General features: G+C 30.9%; 5 protein-coding genes across 7 annotated transcripts; 3 read left to right on the forward strand and 2 right to left on the reverse strand.

The window, feature by feature from the left end:
* Nucleotides 1-4,978: 4,978 nt before the first annotated feature.
* On the forward strand, nt 4,979-8,966 carry LOC114933481 (uncharacterized). The gene is made up of 4 exons (XM_029306098.2): nt 4,979-5,090; nt 6,128-6,261; nt 6,803-7,084; nt 7,998-8,966. Exons 1-4 carry the CDS (start codon nt 5,012-5,014, stop codon nt 8,415-8,417), a joined length of 915 nt encoding a protein of 304 aa, XP_029161931.1. The 5' UTR covers nt 4,979-5,011; the 3' UTR covers nt 8,418-8,966.
* On the reverse strand, nt 8,116-10,532 carry LOC146722580 (uncharacterized). Its single transcript, XM_085484249.1, has one exon. It carries the CDS (start codon nt 10,061-10,063, stop codon nt 9,278-9,280), a length of 786 nt encoding a protein of 261 aa, XP_085340375.1. The 5' UTR covers nt 10,064-10,532; the 3' UTR covers nt 8,116-9,277.
* Nucleotides 10,533-11,622: 1,090 nt separating this feature from the next.
* LOC114933520 (Mediator complex subunit 30) lies at nt 11,623-13,939 on the forward strand. 2 transcript variants are annotated; one of them, XM_029306145.2, is made up of 5 exons: nt 11,623-11,824; nt 12,053-12,219; nt 12,882-13,289; nt 13,393-13,649; nt 13,739-13,939. In XM_029306145.2, the coding sequence occupies exons 2-5, from the start codon at nt 12,102-12,104 to the stop codon at nt 13,835-13,837; spliced, it is 882 nt and encodes a 293-aa protein (XP_029161978.1). In that variant the 5' UTR covers nt 11,623-11,824; nt 12,053-12,101; the 3' UTR covers nt 13,838-13,939. The 2 variants fall into 2 exon arrangements, with proteins under 2 accessions (XP_029161978.1, XP_029161980.1); XM_029306147.2 differs by lacking the exons at nt 11,623-11,824; nt 12,053-12,219 and adding an exon at nt 12,302-12,790.
* Nucleotides 13,704-15,315, reverse strand: LOC114933521 (gem-associated protein 7). Of its 2 annotated transcripts, none has more exons than XM_029306150.2 (3): nt 15,226-15,315; nt 14,657-14,916; nt 13,704-14,182 (listed from the first exon to the last, which is right to left on the reverse strand). In XM_029306150.2, exons 2-3 carry the CDS (start codon nt 14,787-14,789, stop codon nt 13,995-13,997), a joined length of 321 nt encoding a protein of 106 aa, XP_029161983.1. In that variant the 5' UTR covers nt 14,790-14,916; nt 15,226-15,315; the 3' UTR covers nt 13,704-13,994. The 2 variants fall into 2 exon arrangements, with proteins under 2 accessions (XP_029161983.1, XP_029161982.1); XM_029306149.2 differs by having other exon boundaries at nt 14,657-14,921.
* Nucleotides 15,316-16,726: 1,411 nt separating this feature from the next.
* Nucleotides 16,727-19,310, forward strand: LOC114933503 (uncharacterized). Its single transcript, XM_029306126.2, has 3 exons — nt 16,727-16,978; nt 17,055-17,680; nt 18,527-19,310. Exons 1-3 carry the CDS (start codon nt 16,792-16,794, stop codon nt 19,100-19,102), a joined length of 1,389 nt encoding a protein of 462 aa, XP_029161959.2. The 5' UTR covers nt 16,727-16,791; the 3' UTR covers nt 19,103-19,310.
* Nucleotides 19,311-21,173: the final 1,863 nt, after the last annotated feature.

Raw genomic sequence — 21,173 nt, forward strand, 5'->3', positions numbered from 1 at the left:
CTTCTACGACTCGATGCCGTGTGACTCAAGATCGCCGGCGATTAGAGAGCACACGACACCAGGCTTTAATTTAATCCCCTGAGGGAGAGCCTCTCGGGGGATCGTAAAAGGAACCGGTTGCGTCGCGTACGACTGGAATCTGCATAGAAAAGCCCGGTCGGTGCATCGAGTTGATGCAACGCGCGAGAGCAAACGACGAGCTTTCTCCTCTTCGAGCTCGCTGGAAAAACATTTTCCACGCTGTCGCGTTACATTTGCATACACAGAGGCGACGATTCTGACGGCTCTAAACGAGAATTCCGTGCTAACCGATTAGCATGCAATAACTGCGTGTCCGACCGTTTTGCGCGTGCCACTTTATGAACGTTTCGAGGAGGATCGGGGTCGTCGTCGCGGAGTTTTCGAAGGTAGAAGCGACGCGACGTGTCGCGAAAAATGATGTTCGCGAGGGAAGAAAAAATTGGCAAGAGCGCGTCGAGAAGCGCATCGGAAATCGGTGGAGATCTAGACAGATATTGGCGACCTTCGTCGATGATCCTATTCGGCCTGTATTACAATAGAGCCATCCTGCTTGGCAGAATTGCAATTGATCTACTCGCGTCGCGTTCTTGACGTAACGCACATGAGCTGCATGCGAATCGGCGAAGCGCGAGTGCTGACTAGCATCAATCATTCGCACTTGCTTTAACAATAACATGCCACGTTGTATCAATTTTGCGATTACAATTCCATTTTAATCCTGAGTCATCAATAATTTCGATGAATTACCTCTTTTATATGCTTGTTGATACTCAAAATTGCATCTGCTTCTTTTTATTATTATATTATTGTGAATTTTTGCGGCGCGTATTCGCTTTATATATATATATATATATCATTCATATAATTATATATGATTATAGAAAAATATTTATACATTATATTTATTCTATATATTTGCACAACGCAAAAAATTATATTAATCATTTTATTTATAATTATGTGACAGTATAAACATATTATTGTTTGTTACAATATTAATGGTGATATTAATTTTTTCGTATTTTCTTGAATTTTTTATAAAATGATACTCTATATTTTGTCGTTGAAAATGTAATTGCACATTAAAATCCCAATAAGGTATATTGTCAATATGCACTAGCGCAAGCCAGAGAGTACATTTAATAGAGACGGAAATTTAATGCACAAGATCATATACGTATGTATATATCTGATAATATACGTATACATCTAGGTGACTACGCGTTACTTATCTTCCCTACCTTGATTCGATCAAACGGAAAAGGGGTGACGATCAACTATGATATATATGATTTAAGCGACTATTATATCGCAAAATAGAAAATGACATAGTTCAATTTTCCTCTCTCTTGTCATATTATATCTGGAAAATTTTGATTATAAATTAAGATTATCGTAAAATGTTAAACTCTCATGTATTATAACAGATTATTCAATAAATTAATATAACATGTATCTATGCTTCGTGAAATTTTATTAACAAATAATATTTGAGAGATCTCTCTCTTTTTTCTTATCTTTTATATATATTTTCTTCTCATTGTGCCTATAATTGTCATATAATATTCAATTAATAAACAATCATATTCAAGGATATCTATATATTACTAAAACAATTTTATTTTGTATAATATTTAAATATATTGTAAAATATTTGTAATATATTAAACATATATATATATATATATATATACAATATTTATTATAATATAAATATTAAATACATTAAAATATTTAAATATATTAAATATACATTGAATACGTATATATATATATATATATATATATATATGGGAGTGAAAATATTGAACGACACATAAAAAATGATTTTATAATGAGTTAGAAATTTCTATTTACGAATCAATCTACATCGATACTGATCGACTGATGTTTACTTGGAAAAAGTGGATAAAGTACAACTCATTGCAGAAGTAACTCGTTTTGCAGTCTATCAAGGTAGACTAGTAGAAATGGCATAAAATGGAAAGTGACGTAATTTTAAGTCTCCCTCGAATGCTATCACGCGAGCAAGCGAAGCTAATAGTGCGACTCTCGTCCTGTCATCACCTGTACGAAGAAGCGCTTCCCTGCAGTAAGCACGCGAGGGTCAAATAGTGATCCTGACCTTTTCCCCCCAGGATACGTCAATATTCTCGAGGCTTATGCACGCCGCGATAAGATGGTATTAAGAAGAAAGAAGGAAGAAAAAGAAAAAATGCAGACTCCATTTCAGCTTGCAATAATAATTATAGAAAATTGCTTAATTATGGCTTCAATTTGCTTAAATATGAAAATTGCTTAAACTAATTATAGTCAACATGCTTGTTGCGAGCTTCTCACAAAAAGTCTCTAGAGGAAGAGCATTTCTTCTGTCATAAAACTATCTATTATTATGTCACAAAGCTCTATTATTAAGTTGGTTATTTTAACTGAGGTTATAGATTTGATCTGACAACACTGGCTTCAAATTAGAGTTGTTAATATATATTTATTTCGACCATGCGGATTGTAGTCCTTTTCAAAAATACAATTAGAACTTTAACGAGTTACAGCATTTCGTCTTTAAGATGTAAGAGCAAATTATGATTCGGAGAGATTTAACTTATGTCACCATAATAAAAATATATATCGAGTTTCATTTGTGTCGTCATACCTTGACAGAACACATTGTACGGTGTAGTATGGTGACATAAGTTAAATCTCTCCGAATCATAATTTGCTCTTACATCTTAAAGACGAAATGCTGTAACTCGTTAAAGTTCTAATTGTATTTTTGAAAAGGACCACAACCCGCATGGTCAAAACGTCAAATAAATATATATTAACAACTCTAATTTGAAGCCAGTGTTGTCAGATCAAATCTATAACCTCAGTTTTTCATTCCTGGCGAACGAAATTAATTTTTATTGGTTATTTTATTTGATTTACTGATCCAATGATAAAACATTTTTACTCTTATTGTTAGCTACAAGAAAAGTCACACCATTTAATATTCTTACTTTGAGATAAAAAATTATAAGTTAAGAATCAGAATATTTATTCACGACGTAAAGAAATATTCAGCTGATTTTCAACTTATAATATATATAAATAATGGATCGTATTTCATATTGATTTCTACGTGTACCTCGACAGTATTTGTCTGAATTATGTTCTTCACGATAACGCGCATTTACACATTCTTCTTCGATCTAACAAGCGACGACCACAAATCTCGCATCTATGGCTATAAAATTAGAAATTACCATGCTTTACCTAGCTTAGTCATCTATTAAACGAGATATTAACATTTTTTTTTCATCATAAGAAGTGTTTTATCAAGAGGCGCGCAGTTTACATCAAAATATTGTGCGACTTGCTTATGACAGCTCACTTGTTTAATTAAATTACCTTGTAAAACAAGATAGATAATATATATGTATATATCGAGACGAACGAATGAACAAACGTTTGTCGTTGAACGCTGCAATCCTTCATCTCGTGTGGAATAAAGCAAGATAAAATATTTCAGTAATAAAAGAATTTTTAAAAAACATAAATGCATCTCATCATCCGGGACGAGGGTGTCTCGTAAAAAGAAAACGTACAGACGTTATTATGAAAGGGAGCCAATGAGCTGAACGGCATCAGCTATATAATGACACGAATACAAGAGACTTCGAAAGATGAAGCTTCACGATCCGGGAGAGAAGAAAAGAAAGCGATACGGTTAACGGTAGCTCGCTTTGTTAAAAAGAAAAAAATGAGCTTTAACAGCCTGAATCTCTTACCGAAGTGAGTAAGAACACGCGACGTTTTAATGCCAATCTCGGTTAAGCGTCGTTTATCGTCCGTCGTTGTTGCGTTGTCGTATTTCAGAGAATGCTTCATTACTGCAAGACGATTTCCGACAAAATCTTGCTTACTTCATCATTGCGGAAAGGAAAGGAAGACCCGTCACCTGTCTGGCGTGTGTCGTCTTTTACAAATGAAAAGTTCGTTGTCACTAACGGAGCTTCGAAAATGTCTTTTTTATATTTAACAAATGTGTGAGATGCGCGATAGATGATTCCGAAGTGAATTGTCAAATCATGTAATATTATATATATTGATTAAACATGCAAAATATATAAGCACGTGATGAAAGGTATGCAAAAAATATTCGACGAGTAGATAACTATCAATGATTGAGCGAATCTTATTCAATGATCATGACCTTCAATCTTTAAGATGCGTTTTTAAATCTGTACACTCTGAAGACAAATTATTAAATTATTAAATATTTATTTCAATACTGCCTAATAAATAATTTATTTGAAACAAATAAATATTTATCCTGTTTTTAAAAGGATTTTATTATATCTAATAAATATTTTTCACATTAAATCAATATTATTAGTTTCAAATAAATGATTTATTGAAATAAATATTCATTCGAATTCAATAATTTTTTTCAGCGCAGTGCAAATTGGGAAGAAATAATGCAAGATTTTAAAAACCACGAGCAATTTACTCACTTGCGTACTTAAAAGCAATATGTAAGCGATTTCGTCCTACAATTTATACCATTACATTTATGTAGAAAATTATAATGCACGGAAAATTATCCGTCTACGCTGCCAGACTTCAAAGTATCACTTTATTAACAGACCAATGTTTAAAATATTAAAATGTTGCAAAAACGGAACATCTACCCTGAAAAAGGAAGATCGATTCCCTCGTGAGTATAACGTTTGAGATAACTTTATACGGCTTATGTAAAATACGACGATCCGATCGCGCAAAACCTATCATCATTATAAAAGGCAGGAATCGTGATAAGTTGCTCTCGTTCGGCTCGATTGCCGAAAGTAAAGGAGAACTGGATTTTTTGTCCCTGATATTAACGGAACAGCGTTCCTGAATCCGCTGCTAACCCCGAGGGGCCTCTCGGCGGTACCAGCCAGAGGGTAGGGGACCGTACATATAAAGGAGAGAGCCCCGTGTTCCGGGGGCCCAGTACCGTTCAAAGATGCAGGTTGGCGGAACGCTGCGTGGTACCAGGGCCATCTCCCTTCTGGTACTCCTGATACCTCTCATTGGCTATGCCTGTGAGTAAAAGAAAAGAACGACGGACGTTCAAAATTCCCGCCCGGACACGAGTATCGATGTGTGACACGATAATGTAGAAGGATCAGTGTGATGTTGTGCAGTGATCGTAATTCGGGATTATTCGGGGTGCGCTTTAAAGATTTTCGCCGCTAAGGGACGTTGCGAATAGTATAAAATTTGAGGATATAATAAATTATACACAAAACGCGCAAATTTCTTTTTCAAATACACCACAAGTCGAATTAAAGAAAATGTCTTCCCCCTATAAAAATTGAAGTATCTAATTATGAAAGTGAAATTTAAAGAATTTTACTTTGAATTAAGAACTTGGAGCAAGCAAATCTTATTTTAACTGCAAGCGGAGTTTATTTTATCCGAAAGTGGAATTTGAGTTTAATTATCGAGAATTTTAACTAAAAATAAATATTGCAAAAAAGAAAAAATAGTGTTTAAGAAAGTCAAAATCAAATTTTTATTGAGAAAAATTCAATTTTTATTTTATCAAAGAATCTATAATCGCAGAAATGGATAATTTTTATGATATATAGTTAATAAAATTTATAATTATATGTTAAAAATTATGTAGAAATAAAATTTTTAGAATGTATGAAAAAGAATAATTTTCAACTAATTGTAAGTTGAACCGAATTCTGATACGAAGCTAAAGAGATAAAGAAGCAACACACACTTTGAGGATTATAAAAAAATATACATTATAAAATATATATTTAATATATAAAAAATTATATTTATTCCCTCTTCTTTTAGAAGAAAAATAGAATAAATTGTTTAAAGACACTAAAAAAGGGATTCAGTTAAATTAGAAGTTATCACTTGCGATCTACGCAAATGGGACCTAATTGAACGCTTGGTCTAGTTAATCCCTATGTATAGGATTAAATATCCGCATTGCTATCATAGCCAATAAGCTCGCCTAGTCAAGTGTATATTTCTGGCGCGATCATCCGTATCAAGCGTACACGCCGTTTTTTATCATCGTTTATTCTCAACAAGCAGTATTCGATCTTTCTTCTAGATTCGAGTCCTCTTCAATATTTACCCAATATTCCGGGTTACGTTCCCGTTTATATAAGATATGGAGATGAACCGTTGGATGAAATAAATCCCGATTTGGCAGAGGCATTCGGAGAGACGTCAAATTCGGCTAAGGTATTAATAATTTGATATATATACGTTTAAATTTTAAAACAGATAATAATCCTTAAGGTTCGCCAGTAATAATTAATAAAAATCTTTCCTCAATGGTAAAAGTCGATCAAACTGGCAATCATTTATTGTAAATAATTAGTTAAAATACAACGTTTCGGCTGTCATTGCAGCTCTTTTCAAGTAAATCTATAAAAAGTTACATAAAAATAATTATAATTTTAATACACTTCATCGCAACAATGAATTTATAATTATTTGTTGCGATGAAGTGTATTAAAATTATAATTATTTTTATGTAACTTTGTATAGATTTACTTGAAAAGGGCTGCAATGACAGCCGAAACGTTGTATTTTAACTAATTATTTACAATAAATGATTGCCAGTTTGGTCGACTTTTACCATTGAGGAAAGATTTTTATAAATTTTAAAAGTATGAACAGCTGTTGCTAGTTATAATAATGAGAGAATCGTCGATTTATTTAAATATCACGTAAATTAAGAAAGAGTTTGCAGGGATGTTAATTTCGTCATACTGTACAGAGTTTGCAGAAGATAGATGATCACACATTCGCTCACGAATCTGATGGTTTTAAAGACGAAGATATAAATGCATTTCTGGAAGACTCAGAGAAGAGTCATCCTAACCCACTGCGTACTAGAGCAGCTGAGAGTCGTTCATTTGCCACTGCTAACAATGATGAACCGGGAAACAAACCAAAGCTTCTATCTATCTACACATTACCTAATGATTATGAGAGCAGACCACGCAGACGTTATCAAGGGAGAAATAGAATGAAGAATCGGAAACCACCTGCCTTTAAAGTACGTTTATTCAAATACTTGGTAATTAATTGCTCAAATATATTTTTACCAATTGTTTTAAAAATTTTTTTTTTAATTGAAGAAAAGAGATGCTTAGATGACGTTCATTATTTTCAAAAAGTTTTGATAAAGTATGCAAGTGATGTTACAATGCGCGGATAAAATCTCATCGATGATTCAATGATGAACATTCATCACTTTGCTTTTATCATTAAAAATAAAGATTGCTTCATGTAAATTGTATCCGCGACAAACAGCATGTTCTAAGAAAAGGAATAGCTAATTTGAATATATCGCATTTTTCGATTTCTGCACATCCATCTCGTTTGACATCCGTATATAATCTAAAAGAGAAATCTCTGTGAGTCACCTAACGCGTCGTTTGTCGTTTTATCGATACGCAGCGACGTATTCAAAGATTTTATCTAAGCATGATTGAACTTCACAAGCGAGTTTATGATGTGTAAATGAACAAACAGTTCTTCAATTTCTTTTTTTATTACATTGCAAAATATAAATTCCTGAATAGATTGATGGCTTCATTTAATCGACTTTTTTAAAACTTCAAATAAATTATAAAATAGAAAATCAGATAAAATATAAAATATCAATTAAAAAAAATATATATATATAACTTAAATTGTTATCATTTAACACTATTTTACATTCTGCATGTATATTTCATCAAATCCACATGATAATGAAAATTTAACAATTTATTTTATATTTTATCTCTATGCGTTGCATTCAACATGAACAACCTTTCTTCTAAATTACACACTCTATTTATTTTTTTTTCTAATTTAAATCCATAATTAATATATAAAAATATAGATAAAAGCCTATCAAAAATACATTATTTTTATATAAAATAAATCAAGTTTATATTAAACATTTTATCTATTTATTATAGGTCAGCCCACTTTCGGAGGAGGAAAAAGAGGAGCTAGAAAAATTAGCGATCGCAGTTGAAAAAGAAGAAACCAAACCGAATGAACTCTACATTCCAAATCCTAAATATTTCGAACCACTACCTGATAGGACACACAATTTCGTCGCACCGTTAAAAGTACAGAATCCACTCAACGAAGGTTTGACAGATCTATCGGAAATAACTAAACTCGGAAATATTTCGAAACCTTCGCGTCATCATGACAATGCTGTATCTGAAACTGATGAATCGAATGAACCGCCTATTAAGGAGCAACGTCCAGCTACATTTTTGTCAAATGTAGATAAAATTTCGCCTATTGATTTGCCAGATGAAAGCAAAATCAGTGAAGATAAAACGAAAAACTCTACAGAACAAATTGATGAAATCGCGGATTCATAATTTATTTGTTCACAATAATTGAGATATATCACAATATCCGCATTATTTTTTCGAATTCTTTGAACAATTCAAATTTCTCTCGGGAAAAAATTTATATGAAGGGACACTTGTTACAATGTCTTGATTTTTTTAGTATTAAATGCCAATTAACTTTATTCTCTTAAAATTTCGTTTTCGATGTAATCACACTGTAAACTTTTTATAAAATTTACCATAAAAAATCTATATTCGTAAAAGAAATTATTAGAATAATCAAAGTATGATTATATAAATACTTTATATATCGTAAAGCAAGTCAATAGAAGTCACACTTGGATAAAAGAAAAATATTTCTATGATTTTAGTTTACACTATTTTTGACGAAAAGACTTGTTTGTGCTATCGTAAAGAATATTCCATCATATAATAAACATTACAGACTTCTTATTGATGGTTCTAATTGCTTCTGAATGTGTATAGTTTATGCATTGTAAATTATCTTAATTATACAATTGTCGTATGTGTAAAGTTATTTTAGAACTGTTTCTAATAAAATCTTATAAAAAGTTATTGCAGGTATTCACAATAAAAATTCATATATATCATTTTTTGCACCAGTCATTTATAAAATATGTAAAAAATTATACGTATATGTAAATAATATCGCAAATATTATAAGAGACAAAAATATCGTTGCTGTTTGTATCATTACAAATGATTCGATTATGTCACAATTTTGTTTTTAAATGTTTTCTATATCTTAGCACCTATTTTATTAATTAATAAATTCTTGATTAATTCATATTAATTCTATTATCAATAATTGTAATGCTATATTATAAGCCAAGCTAATATAATTACTCGCCCAATGTTTTTATTGTTTATACTTGATCCTGAAAATTTGGTGGATTACGTATATCATAATTCTCATGGTAAGGTTTCAAAACTAAAATAGCCGGAATAATGTTGAACTGGTTGTTTGTGGGAGTTGCGGTAGAGCTGTTTAATTTACGAAGTGTATCATTGTCGATGTTAATGTGCAAACTGCTCCTACGATCTTGCAAAAATCTCTTGCTCGAGAGAATAAACGTCATGTTTCCAAATGTACACGAATATGAAGGAACCTTCTCCTTTATGTCCGGAATGTAAATGTCTTGTACGGCATGACAGCGGAAGTTCCCTTGCTGAATTCCACTGTTCAATATATTGTTGAAAATGCCTTCGAATAGATTCGAAAATTTCTTATCAAAAGGTATCGGGTCTCTGGTAATCTTGTCAGAAATTCTCCTTTTCAAATACGTAGATTTATTTTGCACGGCATTTGCCACTGGACATCGTCCAGGATTCTTTTCAGATAATTGAATGTTAGCGATCTTCATTAAAGCGGCAGTTAAACGTTGGTAATTATTCTCGATAGGCAATTTTTCATTTTCATTGAGTTGATGATCCGTTGTCTCTTGATTCAAACATGTTGAAGTTTTTCCGGTTTTTATTGATACTTCAGAATCACTGGCTTCAGATGATGAGTTAAATCCTTCGGCTGGATAATTAACGTCATCACCTTTTGTGAACTGTCCATTTTCCGTAAAATTCACCGGTAATCCATCGCTATCCGATAGAATAAAATCCGCCAGTAGAAAGAAAATCATTAACCATTGTATCAGCATTGTTCTACAAAGCTAATAGGATTTTCTTCAAACACGACACTCGTATAAATTAGATAAATTTTTAATTAGCAAATTCTTTGTTAGAAACTGGTGTCTACAGCGAAGCACAGGTTTGCGGTTGCGATTGCGTCGCAGGAGACACTGACTCTGGTGAAAAAAGTAAAGCTCGCGTGAAGGCGTGTCGGGAGAATGACAAATTGGACTGTTATGTTGTCTTAGTTTTCCTGTGCACTGACCTTATCTCCTCCTCTCGAATGTTATTTCCGTACCCACGAAATTTGATCTTGTGTTTCTTCACTAAACCAGGGAATGTATACTCTTAAGGAATCGATAAAAAATTCGATTTAAAAAATTCAAAGCCAAATAGCTTAAACATTGATCTTCTATATATGTATATTCAAATATTATTTATTAAATTTTAATTTATAAACTGTAGTAAGTTTTATTATTTCATATATAAAATATTTCTCTCTCTCTCTTAAATTTAATATTATCATTAGCGGAATACTATTTTTCATTTGATTATTCTTGTACGTATATATATTAAAAGATATATTGTACATGTCGTGAATTTATTATTGCATCATATAAGATATTATTATTCAATTTATATTCAAGACAAATATATGTTAAAAATTAAATTTTGCAAATTACTATATATATATTACTATATATATATATATATATATATATATATATATATATATGTGTGTGTGTGTGTTTGTTTACAGAGAAATTTAATTTTCTCTGTATATCTGTATATTTTTAATTAATCTAAAATATACTATATAATATTTTTACTATTTTTTAAATACTTCTTTTTAATTTTTGATTTTTATAATATATCAAATATTTTTATCTAATTTTTATTCTAATAACAGAGAGGATAAAGTATTATACAATATATAATCAAGAATATATACTTAAGATAATTTGATATATATTTTTAATACAAGAATTAATCAAATAAAAAATATATAATATTCTGCTATAATATATAATAATATTAAAAATTTGAAAGAAAAGTATTATATATATATATTTTATAAAATAATAAAACTTATACTACATTTTATAAATTAAAATTTCATAAATATATATAAATATACATATATAAAATAAAAGTTAAAAAAGAGAGTAGATTTTGTATCCTCATCATGAATAAAATAAATGCAACATATTATATATGATCGATGAAGTACTGATGTTAAGTTATTTATATAAATATATCCCAGTAAGCAAGAAATATTTAATCAACATTTTATAATGTTGATTTTATATAAATTTTCTAAACGTTATGATATAATGTTTTATATATATATATAAATATATGTTTAAAATATTATTAATAAATATTCTAAAAAAATATTTTAACTGATGTTTTATAAATGTTTTACAAATATTATTTAATAACATATATTATATATATATATTCCTTCGCAATTTATTTACAGCATTCCGTAAGTTCCTAAAATATTGCGTTTATTATAAAAAGGAAAGAAAAATATTTGCAAATGCAAAAAATTCAATGGCAGGAATTGCATTGCTTGCGCAGTATAGATGCGCCGAACGATGCACTTTTACTTCGTCTAACTCTCTTCGCAACACGCGAAAAAACACATGTTCGTTCCTTGACTTGTCTGTACTCGTTAATCAACTTGAATACCAAAGAATAGATTTTTATATGCATAAATAAATGTGACATTGTTTAGTCGCGTAAATAAATGTGACATCGTTTTATATTAACAACAACAAAATTAGGTAATACAATTTCAATAATACACGAGAAAGTTATGTCATTGATTATTTAAATGTCTAAAATTCTTTTCTGTTTTATGCAAAATATATAGTTTATGTACTTAAAATTGCGAAAAATTAATTTCTCTCGTCATACGAAATATCGTTGACAAATAAAAACTATATTATAAGTATGCAGACTGATATAACCTCAAAATTAACCTATAATGTAATAAATTATTTCTGTTTTAGTGGACATATATTAATCAATCGACGATTATTATTCTAAAATAACATCGACATGGCTGGGCAACAACATCCTTTCTTATCTGGGTTTCCAAATGTACAGCAATCAGCTATGCGTACACAGTTTGGTGGTGGGCAAATGGTCTCTGGTTTAATAGGACCACAGCAAGGAAGTAAATATTTAGATTTCTTCTTATTATTTCTATATTTGTTTTCATTGTGTATATCTATCTGTCTTGATACTTAACTTTGTCACATACACATACAGCAGTGATGTTTTGTAATGTTTATTATGTAAAAAATTCAATAGCTCTAGACATACGACAATGTAGTTCTCATTTAAATGTTAGCAGAAGTTCTTCAAATATTCACACAATAAGGAAATTATTTGTGATAACCATAAAATAACTGTCTGATTAAAAAATATTGGTACAAAGTGAAATTTTATATGAGAAAGTGTTTAATAATCAAAATTATAGATTTCACACAATAAGGAAATTATTTGTGATAACCATAAAATAACTGTCTGATTAAAAAATATTGGTACAAAGTGAAATTTTATATGAGAAAGTGTTTAATAATCAAAATTATAGATTTTTATCGTTGCAAAATTTAAAGATTCTTCAGTTTTGGTAAATTATTTTCATTACTAGCACTTTAAGTAATCTAAATTCTTTGGAAAATTCGAAATCTATAAAATACATATACAATTTGGTGTAATGACTGATTCAAATAATTCAGATGGTGTGTAACAATTTAAAATCTTTTTTAATATAAAAATTTAAGAATAAAAGAAATCAAAAATCTGTGAATCAATCAAGAACTTTTATTTTAGATATGGTAAGCTCTCAGCAATTTGGCATGGGAGTGGGAGTTGGAGTAGGTGTTGGCAATGTCGGATCGAATGCCATGGGCATGCCAAACTCTCAACAAGTTTTGGCACAGCAGCAACAACAACAGCAATCCATCGCGATGCAACAACAAATGCAGCAGATGCAACAGCAACAATTGCAACTGCAACAACAACAGCAGGCTGCCATGGTTCAGCAGAATAATCAAAATAGTAATCAAGCCACAACACCACAAACTCCAGTCCCACCTACTCAGCCTCCAATGCAACCACAGCAAACTAAGGAAGTCAATACTGCCAGTTTATGTAGATGTGGACAAGAAACAGTACAAGAAATTGTCAACCGTACCCAAGAACTCTTCCAGTTTCTTAAATTGCTTCAACCACCTAATGGTATAATTCCTATAATGCAATAATAATCTCCTAATTATATTTTTAATTAAAAACTAGTTAAAATGTCAATAAATATCTTTTTTAAATGTATTCATAAATGCAGGTACAAACCAAGGGGCAAGTATGGCAAATGATAAGAAGATAAAGATTTTCGACCAGTTGAGAATAATAAAAATGATGTTTAAACGTTTGAGATTAATATATGAAAAATGTAATGAGAATTGTCAACTGCAAGGCATGGAATATACACATATAGAAAGTTTAATTCCATTAAAAGAGGAATGGGATATGAAATCTGATGAGAAAAAGACTTCGGAAGCCTACAGACTTATCTGCGAAGAGAGCAAGGAAGTTATGGAGGTGAGAAGAATATTGAATATGTGAAAAAGTATTGTATACAATATATTATTGTTGTGTCAAATTTTAATAAAAATTTATTTTTTTTACAGCAAGTGATATTAAAAAATAGGCACATTAAGGAAATAATCGATCACTTAAGGCGCATTATCTCAGAAATAAATACGATGTTAAATATGCGTCGCTCTTAGATATATTAAAATGTTTATCTATATAATATGTGAGATAACTGTTTCGGCAAACAGTTACAAAAATGCATTTAACAATAAAATGCAGATTTTCTTACACAGTAATGTCTTTAATGATATTATTGTAACATTTACCTGCTCTTTTTTGTACATACCTTTTTCATTGATCAATATTAATGTTGCCTATATCTAAATAGATAATATCACCACTTCGCAGAATAGCTTCCGGTATCGTCCCCAATGGTGTTTTCAAATTCCTCACGAAAATCTCGGAACATTCCACATCGCAGCCTTTGAATTCACCCAATACACGAGTGTTTTCATGTAAATAAAATTCCACTTGTTTACCTGCAACATTTAAACATCAAATAAAAGATACTAAATTGTAATCTAAAAAATTCTTTATGCTGATGTTTATATTACAGAGAGTTACATGATATAATTAATATTCTTTTTTTAAATAAAGCTTACAATAAATCTATATAAAGTATTAATAAGCCATTAACTTTTTTTAAATAAAACTCAAAATGTCAGTGCATTACAATTATAATTATTCTTGTATGTATTTTCCGGCAGCTACATCTCCTATTAATGACAATTTAAATTTTGCATCTAAACATATTGCACGAATAGATTAGAAATCTCAATAAGGCGCCATATTCAAACAATTTCCAGAAAATCATGTGCAATCACATTAAAGTGATATACTCCAATATATCATTGTCATTTCCGGCGTGTTGGAAAATACGACAGAAATGGACTCAAATTTTAAATTTGATTAAAATAAGATAGTCTTCGCCAAGATTAAATGCATTTTCTTACCGACAATGCCAGTTAGAACGCGCAGGAAACGTTCACGTAAAAATGCACGAGCTTTTTGCTTGTCCGGAGCTGCAAACTCCAAATCGGTTGCTTTCGTGCTCGAAGTTACGTCAGTTTTCGCTTGCTCGATCATTTTCTATCAAGAAATGATTCTCTGACTCCGCGAGAAAATAAATAACGTAACGCACGAGATATTGGAATCAATATGGCGGAGTCAACACATCATCTGCTCTTTGCAGCCGTGCACTATGCTACCCTTTCTACACTTGATATAAAATAGAACATATACTTAGGTGTATATATATATATTTTCATTTTTCGTTTAATCTGAGCAAATATATTTTAGTTGTGCGAGCGAAGCAAAGTTATATTATTCTTTGCATTTTGCATGATATAATAAAATCTTAAAAATTGCAATGCATATATGCATACAAATTATTTATTGCAATCAATGCATAAAAATATGTTAATTAATTATGCAATGCATAAAAATTCAATACTTATATCATTAACAGAAAATGCGAACAAAAAATAGAACTTTCTACAAGAATATTTTGTGATCAAAATACCTATATATAAGCTTTCATCAGACACACGTCTCCAGTTTCCATACATGTCCACCACGCTGCACGGCTCGATCGCGCGAGACTGATGATCTTTTGGATTAGGTTCTTGGCTGTGAAGTTAGGTTTCGTCGCCAATTGGCGACACCACTGCGCAGAGTCATGGGTCAGTGGTGGGGATTAGTCTCTTGCGAGACATGCAGCGTAATGGATGCATGAGACGTACACGTTTAATGAGAAGAACAGAAAGAGAGAGATGTTTTGCTGGCTCCGGTCATTCTTGGCTGTGAAGTTATTAGGTTTCGCCGTCAGATGGCGACACCATTACTTAAAGTAGCCTTGCAGTCTTGCGGTCAGTCACGCGCGAGATGTGCGGCGGCATGGATGGGTACACGGAGAGAATTTTCTCTTAGAATTTATTCTAAAAATCATGTTAATTGTGGGACAATACGATATTGGAAGAATTTTATAAGAATTTCTCTGATTAATATTTACCACAATAAAAATATTAATATGTACATAGTAAATTTTACTATGTATATAGTAAAATTAATCGAACATATTTTACATCTTATTGTGGTAGATATTAATATTTTTAATGTAGTAAATATTAATTAGAGAAACTCTTATAAAATTCTTCCAACACCATGTTGTCCCACGATTACCATGATTTTTAGAGTAAATTATAACAATAAGAGAAAATTCTCTCAGTGTATAGATGTGCAAATCTAATGGAAGCATATACCATATATATATATATTTAATCGCGAAAGATTCTTATAGAAAATATTCTATTTTTTTGTTCTCTGTTAAAGATTTAAATATTGAATTTTTATGCATTGCATAATTAATTAATATATTTTTATGCATGCATTGCAATAATAATTATTGTATGCATGCGTCGCAAATTTTAAGATTTTATTATCAAAGAATAAAGTAACCTTGTTTCGCGCGTAATTATATATTCGGTTAAATAAAATAAAGAAATAAAAATATATATATGTAAGAAGGAAATAAAAAATATATAAATAAAAATATATATAATAAATATATAAATATATAAATAAAAATATATATGTATATGTAAGGAGGAAATAAAAATATATATGTATATAGAAAAAGAGAGATATGTATATTATATATCAATCTTACGTATCAATGATACATATTTAATTTATTGGCATTAGATATAGTATAATAAAATCATGTAATTTTATATATGTAGAATTTTAGATAGATATAATAATTAGAAAAATATTATCAAATAAAATAAAAGAATAATTTTTAGATAAAATAATATTATAGTTCAAAAAAAAATGAAAAGAAAGTTATATAACATAAACTCATCATTTATTCAAATGATATGCGCGCATTTTCAATGTCACTTTTATTTATCAGTTTTGCTGTGTTACTTTTTTAACAAAGCATTATGCATATACAATTTCCAGACACATAAAATTTAATATGAAAGTTTTAAAAACAGTCTAATGTGAGAAATAATCTTGTATCGATAACCCACATTTTTCATGCGAAGTGTACGTAATTGTCACCAGGAAGAAAGCTTGGTGATCAATGCATATAATTATCATAGCGATATCTACTAAACACACTACTTTCTCGAGACCAAACATAGGGGCGACCCGCAGCTTTTTAATTTCAAGAGTCTACGCAATGTCACTTCATTCTCGTTCCGATCACGACGCAGAAACGATGGGTTCCCTCATCATCATTTTAATAGTCGTCACCGTATATTGCAGTGGTAAACAACTTAAGCTTCCTTCGATCTTCTAATTTATTTCGTCTATTTTAATCTTTAATTTTTTTTCTTCTTGCAGAGACGCAATGTCGCACATCTCCAAACTTGAAAATTGCAGTTACTAAACCTGAAGACGCTGGACTCGTTGAAAAAAACAATACTCATGCGATCGAGAAGGGAATCTTCTGGAAAAATCTCGATCTACCTAATCACAAACCGATGCGTATTGAAGAGTCAAGGAGTCTGAACAACAAGACGAATAATAGAAAGTCACGACTTCTAGGTAGCTTAGCCTTTTTAGCTGGTCTCGGCTTCGGAGGATTAGCTAGCGCAGCGTCCTCCACTGCCAAGACCATCGCCAAATTGCCAGAGACGTCCTTTAACTTAAACATAGGTTCTAAAGGTTCACCTTACCTCGCTTATTACAATCCTTATTCCCTGCTACCTTATCCATTCTTCTTTCCTGGTCCCATCGGATTCGCGCCGATGATCAATGTGGCGAAACCTCAATCGACATCGCATAACGATCTAATGCCGCAAGTGATCAGCGTGTTTGACAATAGACAGTCGATCGATCTCGCGGAGGATAACGAAGAGTACCTAGATGAAGAGAAGAAGAAGTCTAAAAACGACAAGAACACGGACAACGGCGAGGATGATCGCATAGAATTGCGAGCCAAAGTCGATCGGAACGCGGAAGAGAAGGTAAAGTAATTTAATAGATTGCGCCGCGATGAACAAATAGAAATTAGAGCAGAAAGCCACGCAACGTTTTTATCTCGATCTCGCATCTGAGCGATTATTGTACTTTCTCAAAAGTCAAAAGTGCCGGCCTTTAATTACTCGTAAGAAACGGAATTAAAATTGTGAGGAAATATCCGTTTAAAATGTGATATGATATTTTTGATACATTATTATAAATATAATTATTCATTCTTGATGATATTTAAGTAAAGAAAAAAAAACGAGTTTAACAATTTTTCAATTATATATAGAGTGACGTGTTAAATAAATATCTTTTGAGTCTATCATCGTTCTATTAACTGACAATTTAATAATACAAAAACAGATTACCTTATGTATGTTCATATAATGATATAGTTATGCTACAGATGTTCATATAATGTTGATAATTTTGGTTTCTTTGTGTATATCATTATTCTATAGCTTTTATATATATATGAATTGCTAGATATATGCGTCTATAACTTTATTTGGGTTCGTAATAGTATTATAAACTATGCATTAAAGTATCGATTCATGTACAGAACTTACACGACAGACTACGCAATTTCATCATTATTTCATTTCTGTCATATTTTTCATCATGCTATTTTTAACAAAAATATTTTTTTACATGTCTTTATTTTTATTTTTATTTTCTTTATTATTTTATTTATATTTATATTTTTTTTAATTTTATTTTGGAGTATATATAATACAGTTTTTGTTCAAAAAATTCTCTATAATGAATTAAATATTTTTTAAGCTAGATATTTATTCGATGTGGTTTATTGCACTTTAATGCGTATTATTGATGAATCTCGTTAGATACACGGGTGCCAAGAGAACCAGCAAAAATACGGCAATTCCTTCAAAGGATCGACCAGAGAGCGTGAAGATCTCCAAGTGGATGCCGACGATTCGCAAGCAACCTTGGATTTTCAAACTGTAAATATGACCGCCGCTGACAGGAATCAGACCGTGATAGAAAATGCAACTATGGCTTTGACAACAAGTCCACCTAGGATCATCTTCGGATCATTGAAAAACGATACGTTCCATTTTTTTCATCATCATCATTATAATTCCAGTTATTATACAGAACATCCGCCCTATTCGGGATATTACGGTGGGTATCCGCAGAACGTAAATCACGTAGACCTCACGACAGGTTTGAACCCTCATTATGATAATCAGATTAATTACAATTTACCGCATGAGCAACCAGCGAATTTTTATCACAATGACAAGTATTATACTTACTCTAATCTTAATCCGCCCTTTTCTGGACCATTCTCGCCCGATCAAGTAAACGAATATACCGGCCCGGATGTTAATCGATTACTACACCATCATTCACCGGAATATCAGACGTATAATAACGGTTTTAAACCTGTAACATAAGTCGTGTTCTCTTTTTATATTCATTAAATTCTAATTCGAATTGTGTAAAGTATAGATCGTACCTGGTGCACTTGTAAAAAATTAAAAAATCTTTGTTATACACTTATTATTCTATTATTTAAATCTACGAGACAAATAAGATCTACGAGAAATCTTAAGTTAATATAAAGATACGAAGATTTGTAATATATTTAAAACATAGTGCAATATTTATCATGTATTTTTTATAATATGATGAAATAAATTTTTGCATCTAGCTTGTGCAAGTTTAGAGAAGTACATGACATTTTTTCTATAATTCATAGATAGTTTTCCTGTATAACTTTACTTTTAATGCACATATTCTTATTTTTTCTACTAAAAATATATTAATAAGGATAATTATAATAAAAATTTTGAAATGCATTATGCATAATATTTTACAACATCCATCATTGTACTAATTAGGAAAAAATAATTATTCACGAAATATTTGTAGCAGCAAAGATATATATTATGCTGTCAATTATTAAAATATATTATATTGTTTTTTCTCTAGCTGCATACTGATTCATTAATTAAATTCTTACCAATTTAAATATAATTATTTATTACTTTAATGTATTCCTTACATTATTTATAATATTTATTTAAATTTTTTACATAAATATATAATGCTTTATAAACTAGTAATTTTATATACGGTTATACACATTATCAATATCATTTAATTATATTTGATAGAATCGTCTAAAGTTAATGAAAAATATCTAGAAAATAAACATGTACATACATGTTTTTCAAACAATGTACATTATTACTAAGAAAATTAAAAAGAAATTGCAAGACTGTATTAATTTATAAACTTTCACATTACACTATGCATATCAAATTCTGTGATCAAATTCTCTGACAATGTTATGGAAAACAATTCTGCGAAACGTTTAAAAGTATTACTCCATTACGAAAATGACCATTATGAGAAACTCACGCCCTTGATAATATAAGTTTCGACGCATGCAGTCACGCACGTAATTTGTTTGGACAATTGTTCGCAGAATTGCACAGTTGTTCGGGATTGATTTTGCGCCTCAAGTCGATCAATGAAATGATAATCTGCTAATGGTATTCGAAACTCGCGTTAACAGCATGGAGAGAACAATGACGACATTGTCAATCGGAAATAAATATCGGATAATAAATAAATGACTGTTCCGTCAGAATCCACCAATTGTACGTCATCGTTTGTAAGGAAGAAACCTGTTTTATTTTCGGACGAGTTTGGAGGGCTGGGCTCCTCGTCTATTTCGAGAAGGCCGCCACTGCTGGTATTGTGTGTCTAAAGACACTGATACTTTGCAGCTTTCGCGCGTAATTTTTCAACTGACAGATTTTCGCAATCTAAGTCGTACATCGACATCTAATTCGCGGCAATAAGTTGAGGGACACGTTAGGAAAGAACACGCACTAATATACGATTACCATTGTTTTTGCTATACATAACTATACTAAAGTTATACATATATAAATATATTAATAATATAGAAAAAAAATATTAAATTTATATAAAGACAGAGCATGTAGTAATTAGAAGGAAACTTGCAAAATAAATTAATATAATATATACAACATATGTTATATAAAAATAAGTAAAAGTATGTGCAAAAAATGCGGGAAATGTTTAAAACTGTTCAGCTATGATAATTGAGTGATTATATGTACTTTGCGTAAATTGTCTTCGACCTGAAAAGCGTGCGAAAAATGGTTTTACAGACGGGTGGGCCAATCGCGAAACTCTGAGGGGATTACAGTAATTTCCTTCGATCGTTACACTCTCGGCGTGACGTGCGTGCATAGGACACACACAGAGAGTGGAATATGATATAATGGCATATTACATACATACGTTAGCTGGCAATTCTGTGGATTTTCGCGTATACGCATGCAGATAGATATATGTGGGTGAACTGATACAAGACGCGAGGCATTGCGTGCGCGATTGTGCAATAAACACGAAAGAGAGGAAATGATCGACTTCCTTTGTGGAAGTGTCGTTTTCTTTAAAAACGATGATGCTATCTAACGCCACGTG

The sequence above is a fragment of the Nylanderia fulva genome, unplaced genomic scaffold, assembly GCF_048542155.1.
Source record: "Nylanderia fulva isolate GAGA-0341 unplaced genomic scaffold, ASM4854215v1 Scaffold3, whole genome shotgun sequence".
Lineage (NCBI taxonomy): Eukaryota > Metazoa > Arthropoda > Insecta > Hymenoptera > Formicidae > Nylanderia > Nylanderia fulva.